The 11391-nt window shown below is 33.7% G+C and overlaps 2 protein-coding genes across 2 annotated transcripts; one reads left to right on the forward strand and one right to left on the reverse strand.

Annotated features, from left to right (window-relative positions):
- Nucleotides 1-3875: 3875 nt before the first annotated feature.
- Nucleotides 3876-5586, forward strand: LOC109060979 (hemagglutinin/amebocyte aggregation factor-like). Its single transcript, XM_019078126.2, has 5 exons — nt 3876-3980; nt 4066-4144; nt 4527-4715; nt 4787-4939; nt 5353-5586. Exons 1-5 carry the CDS (start codon nt 3926-3928, stop codon nt 5396-5398), a joined length of 522 nt encoding a protein of 173 aa, XP_018933671.1. The 5' UTR covers nt 3876-3925; the 3' UTR covers nt 5399-5586.
- A 3208-nt stretch (nt 5587-8794) lies between these two features.
- On the reverse strand, nt 8795-10811 carry LOC109060982 (hemagglutinin/amebocyte aggregation factor-like). Its single transcript, XM_019078129.2, has 5 exons — nt 10666-10811; nt 10095-10167; nt 9271-9453; nt 9031-9180; nt 8795-8921 (listed from the first exon to the last, which is right to left on the reverse strand). The coding sequence occupies exons 1-5, from the start codon at nt 10718-10720 to the stop codon at nt 8876-8878; spliced, it is 507 nt and encodes a 168-aa protein (XP_018933674.1). The 5' UTR covers nt 10721-10811; the 3' UTR covers nt 8795-8875.
- Nucleotides 10812-11391: the final 580 nt, after the last annotated feature.

Here is an 11391-nt window from a genome sequence, read left to right on the forward strand (position 1 = left end):
TTATAGAAAGAGTGAAAAAGTATTTTCTTGTAAAAATATACTCCAAAAATCTTTTTCAATTGTATTTTTTTTTTTTTTTTATGTTTACATGTATGATTTACAACATTGATTTTTTTTTTTTTTTTTCAGTGTTGTGAATGTCAACTTTTGGTTGTTGAAAATGTAGAAATAAAGCTACTTTCAGGGTCTTTTATGATGCTTTTTATCACTTAATCACTAAATACCACCTGGTCGCTAGCATGAAAATCTCACTATAAGTATCTCCTTTTATGTTTTATAGTAAAAAAAGAAATGATATGAGGTGGTGTAAATGATGAAAATGTTCAATTCTTGGTGAACAAACCCTTAAAAACAGCAACATTTAAACATTTAAAACAACATTTACAATTTTTTACCATTTTTTTTTTTAGAAGTTTTTTCTTATAGGTTGAAGTTAACCAATGTAGTTTTAATACAACTTATAATTCAAAACCCAGGGATCTGAAGCTTTGGTTAAGCAGCTGTAAATGAATCAACTATGCCAAACCCGCTCTATCTGTTCATCAAAGCGATCAGGTTGGAAGAAGGAATTTTCCAGCCAAAGGTAGATGTCTAGAACCCTGAAGCCCCAGAACACATCTAAATGAAAAGTACACCACATCCTCATCTCAAGTTAGTCCTGAAGATAAAAGCTTCAGGCGGCACATGCAGAACGAACACATTGAAACCGAGGCCTTTAATGGAGCCTTCAGAGCGCCGTTCCACTGGGGATTTTATGCTGTGGTTTTATTGGAAGTGTGAATATGATTTTCTTATGAGCCAACATAACATCACAACATTGGTTGCTTTGGATTCCGGGACCTTCTATGGGTTTTGCTGGACTGATTTCTATTACTGGAGGATGGGTTTTTTGTCTGGATTCTTTTATTTTCTATGGGTTTTGCTGGAGGCGGATGATTTTGTTCATATAAACAATATATAGTGTTCTAGTGATCTAAATGAGTACTTCAGATTTATATTGTTTACATATAAAGCTACAATACAGATCAAAAGTTTGAAATAATTAATATTTTTTTATGTTTTTGAAATTATTTTTTATTTTTTTATCATATTTATATTATTTACATATAAAAGATCTATTTTGAATTGTAATTATTTTTTATGATATTATATGATTATATTGGTATTTTTAAAGTTTTTTTTAATATCAAAATCCAGCCATATATTTGTTTAGAGCTGTTTTGGCTTGTAAACGGTACTTGATCTGTGCAGATTTCTCTCCTGATTCAGACAAGATGACTTTTTCACTGGAGAAAGCAATATTATGATTATGAACTTGTTTTTTTTTTTTTTTTTTTTTTTTTCAGAAGCAACGGTTTGTAGTTAAAAATGTCTAATGATGGATTTAATTCTTACAAATATGCAACTTTTCTCTTCACAAGACATTAACTGATGGACTGGAGTGGTGTGGATTTCCATGATGTTTTTATCAGCTGTTTGGACTCTCATTCTGACGGCACCCATTCACTGCAGAGCATCCATTGCTGAGCAACTGATGTGATGCTCAATTTCTCCAATTCTGTTCTGATAAAGAGACAAACTCATCTACATCTTGGATGGCCTGATGGTGAGTAAATTTTCATTAAACTGTAATTTTCGGGTGAACTATTCCTTTAAACCAGATGTGATATTCAGATAGCTACGCATAAGAAAAGAAAACAGACAAATATTGCAGCACACTTTTATGGTGCCAAGATAAATATATGCAGCCTATACATAGGTATTTCAAATATGAGTGAGGAATTTAGAGATTTTTTGATTGCTTAGATATTTGCATCTGCATTCATACACAGTATGAGCACAGAGCATGTTTGAGGCCTAACACAGCAGTCGATTCCTGTGAATCCACACACACAGAAGATATGGTCATAGAGCCAGGGCTCTTGAGACTCGGTTCACTCTATAATGAGGCGTCAGGCTCCAGCAGCACTAATGTGAAGCCCCCAGGTAATAACTGCACACTGTTCCACATCTACTCTCTTCTTTTGCACATTGAGAGCCAAGCAGAGAAGAAACGCTGTTCTATATAATGAACATGTGTGTGTGTGCGTGTATGAGAGAGCAGCAAAAGGGCACTTATGTGTGTACTGCAGTTTTGGTGGTTTGTATTGCAGTGAGTTTCCCGCAGAGGCACCACACCAGCCCATGTAATTAATCAAAACTGGATCACACACACACACACACACACACACACACACTGTGAGGAGTGAGGTCAGTAGAGGTGTGCCGTGTGGTGTGTGGTTGTTTTGTTTTTTGTTTTTTTATTTTATCTTATTTTGTGTTGTTTTTTTCTATGTTATTAATATGTGTGCTTTCAGGTTTCTGGTGTGTGATAATTCTGAATTATTAATTGTGAGGATTTTAATGATTCAGGATCTGATTGCACTTAATGATTTAGCTTCCTTAACAAGTTCATTAATTAATCTTTTTTAATGATTTTATTTATTTTGTGTGTGTTTGTACGGTACAAGTTCGTTTTTAAATGGTTAATTTCCTCATCTACACTGGTGTTTTTACTGCATTTCAGAAACGATCTCCGTCCACACTACACAAAAGGAAAAGCAAGGACGTTTTTGTTGCCGATTGTACTAAGCGCAGCTTGCCTCTTGTGCATGTAGGCAGCTGCTGTATTATAAAATACTGAATTTAGCTGCACAATGGCTGCTAAAAATGACAACAAAGCCAGGAAAGAGTGCAGTTCAGTCTCTATGTTATTGTTTACACGGTCGTCAAGAACAAGGCAGCCACACCATCATTTTTTAAAAGACTCCATTTTGGACAGTTTACACTGAAATGCAAGCCCAGACTTTCGAAAGTCTCTGTTTTCGAGGGTCAAAAACGCTGGAGAAGTGTAAATGACATGCGTAACCACAGCAACAGTTTGGTGCTTTAAAATGAAAATGCACTAGTGTAAATGTAGCCTTAATGGGCCACAGTCATTATTTCATATTCATCCTATTGTCTGATGACAGAAACAGAAAAATATATAAATGAAAACAGTTTTAATGAGAATTTGGCTGTATTAAAATACAGTATGTCAGCACAGAGAGGCAAACCAATGTAAAAGCAACAAAATTTGCGTATGACGTCATCTATCAACTTTTCAAGCGGGCTTTAGCTTCTTTCCATTGACAGAAGTACAGTGGTCACTGCTGAGGATGGAGATAAAGATAAAATTTAGAATAAAGGCTGAAATTTTTGGTTTTGGTTGTGTTGGTTTGGGTTTTGTTAATTTTGAATATTTGGTTTAAGGTTTGGATATAGAATTGATTCCTTTTGTAATTATGTTGCATATTTTTGGTGTATTCTTTTTATGGTTCGATTGTCAGTCACAGCATGTCAGAGAAAATGCCTTTTCTGTCCCATGGCAAACAAAGTAACTATTACATGATAAGTAATGGTTAAGCGATTGCAGATATGTTATTCATTTTTAAGGATTTGAAGTGTAGCCTTGTTATCTTCATGAGATTACGTTGAACTAACATAGATTTTTGTTTAATTTACAGCACTGCTTATCTATGTTTACTGTTAAAGGTACACATACTGTTTTCCCACAGACAAAAATCCATGATTCCCTGATAAAAATGAACATAGCTACACAGTAAAGCAGGTCAGACTGGCTGGACTGTGTGAAAGATTCTCCAAAAGCATCAATAAAACAAGTTTAATTTGACCTTGCACAGACAATAAGATATTTCAGGGAGAAATGCCAGAGAAGCACAGTAAATGGCCTTGAAATCAGTCCCACCTGTTCAAACATGACTAGAAGCCAATTGTTAATTAACAGACTGACCTTACGTTACATATAGGTGACCTTAAGTCCTGAAGTCCTTATAAAAGCAGAAGTGTTGTCTCAAGTTGTCTTGTATCTTCACTCCAGCACACAATGAGGAGAGCTGCTTCATTTCTACTGCTGACGGGTCTCTTGGCCAATGGACAAGGTGGGACACTTTATGAAAAAACTGTTTCCTTTTATTAATCAGTAGATGTGCATGTTAAGTGTTCAATCTGAATCAAATCTAACAGAGTTACGCTGGGAGAACACCTACGATGAGCCTCTAGATTTTAAGTGCCCCTCAGGACAGTCAATATCCTATATAAAAAGGTGAGTTGAACGCAGACTGTACTTCAGTAACGGTAGCGATACTGTCAAAATATTACTAATTGAAATGTAAAGGGCCAAAAACACATATCTTGTCCAGACAAATTTACACTGAAATGCACGTCATTTGTCATAAAATATAATAAATTTAGCTTGCAACCCTTGAAAAGTGAGCAAAAAATTCAACTGTAAGGAGGAAAAGTATCATATTTGGTTTGGAAATTAGCAAAAATTCCATTTCGATATACTTGAGTAAAGTATGAATTCTAAAAAACAATGCTTTTGAATTATTAATGATACATAAGTACGTACATATAATCAGAATGTCATGTTATGATAATTCAGCTGAATTATTACACTGTTTCCCTGCCTAATGAAACCAAAGCCAACATCACAATCATCACGAGGACCGAATGTGGGAGTTCGGCTGTAAAGACACCTTTGACTCTAGTTCAGACTGTTTCTTGTCACCTAATGCCAATGATTTTGACCAAAAATTCACCTTTGAGTGTCCGCCACACCACATCATTACCGGAATGAGCAGCTACCACAACAACAAGCACGAGGACCGACGGTGAGCTCTTATTTTGCACTGATTTTGCACGAGTTTGCCCGAGCCGATGTCATTACTGTGTTTTCACACAGGTGGCAGTTTTACTGCTGTAGAAGTAATGACCACTGTACTACTGACTGTGAGTGGACTACTTATGTGAACTACTTTGATGAGTATTTCCACTGGACAGTGCCAAACCATAACTACCTGGTGGGTGCTGAAAGCTACCATGAAAACAAACACGAGTAAGTACAGCTCCTCACAATAATTCAACATACTCGTAAACAGGCTTCATATGAGCCTGAAGGGATTGTTTTGAGATAGCGATTGGCTGCTTGCTTATTACAAGGCTGCTTAGGAAAAAAATATACAGACATGGTCAATTATTCAGTAATATCTGAGTGCAGAATGCCACAAATAACCAATCAGAATTAAGTATTACAGAGAGCTGCATAATTAAGATGAATAGTTTATATAGCAATAGCATATTTGTAGTATTTTCAGGGGAAAAAATGTATCTGTTTTTTCCTGTCTTGATTTATTTGGTTCATTTGAATAGTGATAAACGTTTTCATGAGACAGTGAAAACGGATGGCGCAAATATGATACTGGAATCATAACAGCATACTAATATGATGTCTTTTTACATCTTTTTCAGAGACCGGCGCTGGAAGTACAAGTATTGTACCAAAGTGCAATGCTGAGACAAAAACACTCAAATTCAAATCCAAATTCAAAAAAAAAAAAAAGACAAGATGGAAACATATTGTCATTATTGACCTAAGATTTTAAGAAAAAAAAATGCTGATAGGTCTAAGACTGTAAATGTATATGAATGTCTGTAAAGTCATTTTTGCACTTATCAATAAAACTGGGTTTGAGGTGCTCTGAATAAATAATAACTTTTTCCAATACATAAAATAATTAGTGTTTGAACCATATCTTTTTTCAGTTAGAGACTGTAGATACAAAAACTCTCAGACGACTTTTTAATATGACATCTGACATCTGTGCAAGATTTAAATTTTTTTCACAAAGGATTTGCAATGGATAATAATGAACATAATGCCATTGATAAGACAACTGACTACAATACAACATGTTAATGCCATGATTTCACTATTCATAAGGATTCATTTGTAAGTCTGTAAAGTTGTTCATACATAAATAATTTACATTTTGGGTGTCATCAATATAACAATAGTGGGGGGAAGTCGTGGCCTAGTGGTTAGAGAGTTTGACTCCTAACCCTAAGGTTGTGGGTTTGAGTTTGGGGCCGGCAATACCACGACTGAGGTGCCCTTGAGCAAGGCACCAAACCCCCAACTGCTCCCCGGAGCCGCATTATAAATGGCTTCCCAGTGCTCCGGGTGTGTGTTCACGGTGTGTGTGTGCACTTTGGATGGGTTAAATGCAGAACATGAATTCTGAGTATGGGTCATGTCACTTCACTTTTTATCAATACGTCAGTACTGTACGTTTAAATGGTGTAAAAATGTCTGCTATATTATATGTTTTAGTCTGTAAGAACTTAAATAAATATACGTTTTCTAGAATCACATTTTACGTAAAATACATACGAATTCTCATGAGATCACGTCGAACTAACATAGTTTTTTATTTAATTTACAGCACTGCTTATCTATGTTTACTGTTAAAGGTACACATACTGTTTTCCCACAGACAAAAATCCATGATTCCCTGATAAAAATGAACATAGCTACACAGTAAAGCAGGTCAGACTGGCTGGACTGTGTGAAAGATTCTCCAAAAGCATCAATAAAACAAGTTTAATTTGACCTGGCACAGACAATAAGATATTTCAGGCAGAAATGCCAGAGATGTTTGTGCTTTATATATGTAAAAGTCTTTTTATACTTCCTCTCAAGGATGTCAATTGTTGGCAACTACATTTCCACTAAATGTTTTTTTTTTTTTAAGCACAGCAAATGGCCTTGAAATCAGTCCCACCTGACTAAAACCCACTTGTTAATTAACAGACTGTTTCCTTTTATTAATCAGTAGATGTGCTGGTTAAGTGTTCAATCTGAATCAAATCTGACAGAGTTACGCTGGGAGAACACCTACGATGAGCCTCTAGATTTTAAGTGCCCCTCAGGGGACAGTCATACCCTATATCTAAAAAAGGTGAGGTGAACGCAGACTGTACTTCAGTAACGGTAGAGATACTGTCAAAATATTACTAATTTAAATGTAAAGGGCTAAAAACACATATCGTGTCCAAACAAGTTTTGTAGAGATACTGTCAAAATATTACTAATTTAAATGTAAAGGGCTAAAAACACATATCGTGTCCAGGTGTTGCAATTAGTCACAGTAATGTGTCAACAAATCATGACTAGTGTCATTATGACAAAAAGAATTAAGTTATAAGTAATAAGTGAAACAAAGTTTACCAAATATGTAAATATAGAGCGCATTTTAAAAATCTAAAGTAGGCTTGCTACAATCTAAACTTACTAATTTTATGATTATGACATTTTCCATTATTTTGAGTCACTTTGACCCAGAAGTACATTTTAAAGTTTTATGCACTAAAAAAAAAAAAATACAAATTAAAAATTTTTAATTTTTTTTTGATTTTAGTGAGATTTTAATTTTTTAATTATTTTTAGTCACTTTGAGCCTATAAAACTGTTGAAATTTATTTTAAAATGTTAGCGGAGATAATGATCCTCTATAGAGGTGCTTTCCATTTTTGTAGATAATTAACTAAATAAAAATAACAAACTAAAGACATTATTGGGCTATGCAATGTCACTGAAAACAAAAGTGACACATTTCACAGAAAAAAACAACAACTGTATAAATGGTGTAAACAACAAAAAATAAACTACATTATGTTTAAAATAATAATAATAATTGCATTAATTTAAATTACAGGCATTTTAAGACTAGATTTAGATTTTTAAAAATGTACTGTAAGGGAATACCAATGGTTTTTATTAAAAATTGTTGTTACATTATGAAGATTTTATTACATTAATGTTAATACTTATTACATTATGTGTAGTTTTGACATTATGAGCTGATACATTAATAACAAAAACAGTAAGTTAAATTTACTTCATTTTTCTTTTGCAAGTTTTTTGAGCACAGATGTTTTAAGTAAATGTCACATATGGAATAAGGTATAATATACTTGTCTTAGTTAAGTGAAATTAACAAAGAAAATAAGTACATGGCCAGTTAAAGTATGTTGAGTATTTCTACTTTAAATACTCTGTTTCAAGTACATTTTATTCAAACAACATGACACTAAATTAAGCCAAGCTTTTAAAGTGTATGCTTTACTTAGAAACCTCTATGTAAATAATAAACTGTAGATATTGTGTAGACAACAAATACTCAATACTTGGTACAAAATACACAATTACACTAACATTCGATGGATCATTTCGGAGTATGAATGTGTCCTTTTGAGTAGAAAATGAACTCCAGATGTCACAAAACAGCAAGTTACTAAACCTAACAAGAAAAGCAATGATAAAACAGTGTTCATACAGCTGGAAAAACTAAATGATTTATTCATGCCCCAGTGCATGATCAGAAAGTTAAGTAGTTGAGTATTTTAACGTTTTAATTTCTACAAGCTTAAATGGAGTACTAACATATATTTCTTTTTTTTTTTTTTTTTTTTTTTTTTTTTTACTAACATATAATTTATTTGTACATGTAATTAATTATTATCTATATTATATATTATATTTTACTATATATTATTATTATATATTATATATATATTTTTTTTTTTTTTTTGTTTTTTTTTTTTTTTTTTTTTTTTTTTTTTTTGTAGTAGTAGTAGTAGTAGTATTTATTTCACCACACAATCATTTTTACACCCCCAGTGTGCTGGAATGAGTGTCAATATTGTGAAAAACATTTTTTTTTTTTTTTTCTTTGGACATTGTCTGGATTTGGCACATGTTTAGAGTTTAATTATGATTTTATTCCTGATTTATTATTTAAACCAATGATTTCAGCCTATTGAGACATGCACACACACACACACACACACACACACACACACACACACATAAGCCTATCTTTTTAAATTAAACACGAGATCAGTCGCAGTGTTTGTTTTCAACTTGCATTTATTTCAGAGGATCATGAGAGAACATTCATCATGAATTGTGAGAGAATATTGAATCTTGGAATCAACATCTGCGCTGGGAACAGACCTTGAACCTAAATCGTCGATCTCTGAAAGAAGTACAATACATTAGTGAACAACAGAGCCCACAATCTGACATGTTCGACTTAAAATAGCTTTGCTATTATAGTCATTAGAAATAACATAAATTCTACCCACTCTTCACGATTTTGATGGTAGCTTCCAGTGCCCACCAGAAAGTTCTGGGAAGGCACAATCCAGTGGAAGTACTCATCAAAGGAGTTCACGTACGAGGTCCAATGACAGTTTGCAGAAACACAACTACTTCTACAGCAAAGAAACTTCCAGCTGTGTGAAAACATGGTATTGGCATCAGCTCAGAGGAGTTAAAGAGAGTCAAAGTTTAAAGATGAGAATAGGTCAAACATCAGAGCTCACCGTCTGTCCTCATGGCTGTTGCTGTGGTAGCTGCTCATTCCTGCAATCACGTGTTGTGCTGGACACTCAAATAAGATCACTTGGTCGAAGTCATTGACGTAACTTGTCCAGAAACAGCTTTCACTCTTGGTGGCTTGACAGCCAAAGTCCCAAACCCGGTCCTCATAGTTATTGTTGTTTTCGCTTTAACATAAGTTGGGAAGGAGAAATTTTCATTTATCATTATTATATTTTTCTTTTTTTTTTTAAATGCAAAATTGCATTGATATTTACATTTAAATTTGAAATCATAAGGAGTTTTTATGAAAAATTTATTATGTTGTTATGTTTCTTCCATTTAAGATATAAATGTGATTTTTAGAGATACCAAATCTCCTCATACTGACAGATGCCTGCAAATTATATAAAATACTCTGGAAATCGAGCAAGGTGGGAGGAAAGCCCTGTTTATAGAGTATTAAACAGCATTATTGGTCATTCCGTTAGAAGTTGATATACATGTGTTTTGAATGCTTCCCCTTTGACAGCTACTGTTCGTAATTTGTCACACTAAATCACTTTTGCGGTAATTCATATGAAAACTGAATGTGAATTCAAACCAGCTAATGCAGCATGTTTCAAGGAAACCTTGATAGTTTATTATAATTATTTATTTTTTATTTAATGCTATGTCAGCCACAATGGTCATATTCATGGCAAAAACAATTCAATTTTCATCACTCAGTCAATTCAATATAATGTTTACAATAATTTAACAATTTTGTCTTAAAAAGTCTGATAGTTTATTATATGTTTATAATCGCTCAATAATAAGCGGTACTCACCTGGTTATGGAGGATATTGACTGGCCAGCAGGACATTGAAAATTTAGAACCCCATCATAACTGTTCCGCCAGCCTGTGTAGAGAGAGATATCAACCCAAATTCAGCTTGTAATACAGTATATTTAAATGCATACACAAAAAGAAATGCTGCAGGTGAGGCAGTTCAAAAAGATCAATAGGAAATTCTAGTGAAGTTTGCAAAGCAACTTTACAGAAAATTAAGTTTCTACAATATTTAGTGGTAGCTTATCAGTGGTGACTGTCAGTTTATGTGCATATGGCAGAAATGTACGGAAAAATCAATTAAAGACGTAATTAAAAAGACAGACAATGAGCACTATTAACAGCAATTATTATATGATGCAATGAAACTTATAGCAAAATTTGGTAGTTCTGTGTGTTTTTTTAGGGTTAGCATCATCTGAGGTCCTCTGAGGGGTTGGCATCATCTCTTCTCAGGAGTTCTGGATCCAGACTGGAGCTTGTGTGAATCCCGTGGCAAAACAGAGAAGCAAATAGAGACATAATTAGCGTAGCTGCTGTTCAAGTGCTGCTGAGTGAAGTCACTCACCTTGTGCACGACCCACCAGTCCAATCAGCAGCAGAAACAGAGTAACTGTCTTCATAGTGTTCAGGGATGCAATTGCAATTTGTGGTGTTTATCTAAGCTGTTGCTGCGCAAACACTTTTGACCAGTGCTCGTCCTGAGTGCTTTCTTTTAAATGCTTTATCAACATGACTAAATCCAGCAGTGGCCAATCAGGAGTCTCAGTCAAAACAGGAAAACTTCACAGACCAGTGAAATCTAAATATGTATCTTGTGTCATGTGATTTCATGTTATTTTGCATATTTTTATATGGTGTTATCAGTTTATGATTTACTTGAAAACACCCTGAAATACAATTGTATACATTTCTTTATTCAAAGACCTTTCTCTAATAGTTAGGGTTAGTTAAGTTTAGTTTTTTTTTAAAGCCAAATGAAACTTGCTGAGTACACCTTTAAATCATAAAATTATATATAATTGATTATTTCACAATTAATTCCTACTGATGTGTAATTGTCTCACCTCATGAATTTGCATCTCTGTGTGTCAACATTATACATTATGTACTGGTATTACCTTATGAATTGTGATACCATTATAAATTGCTGCAGTGTGTTCATAATAGAATACATTTCTCATATAGTGCCATTATGAGAAAAGTTATCATTGAAATATCATTATGAGCTCAAGATTTTATTACGTTTTGAGAAAATAAATATGTTATATAATGAGGATTAGGACTGGCTAGC

Source organism: Cyprinus carpio, chromosome A18 (assembly GCF_018340385.1).
Source record: "Cyprinus carpio isolate SPL01 chromosome A18, ASM1834038v1, whole genome shotgun sequence".
Taxonomy (NCBI): Eukaryota; Metazoa; Chordata; class Actinopteri; order Cypriniformes; family Cyprinidae; genus Cyprinus; species Cyprinus carpio.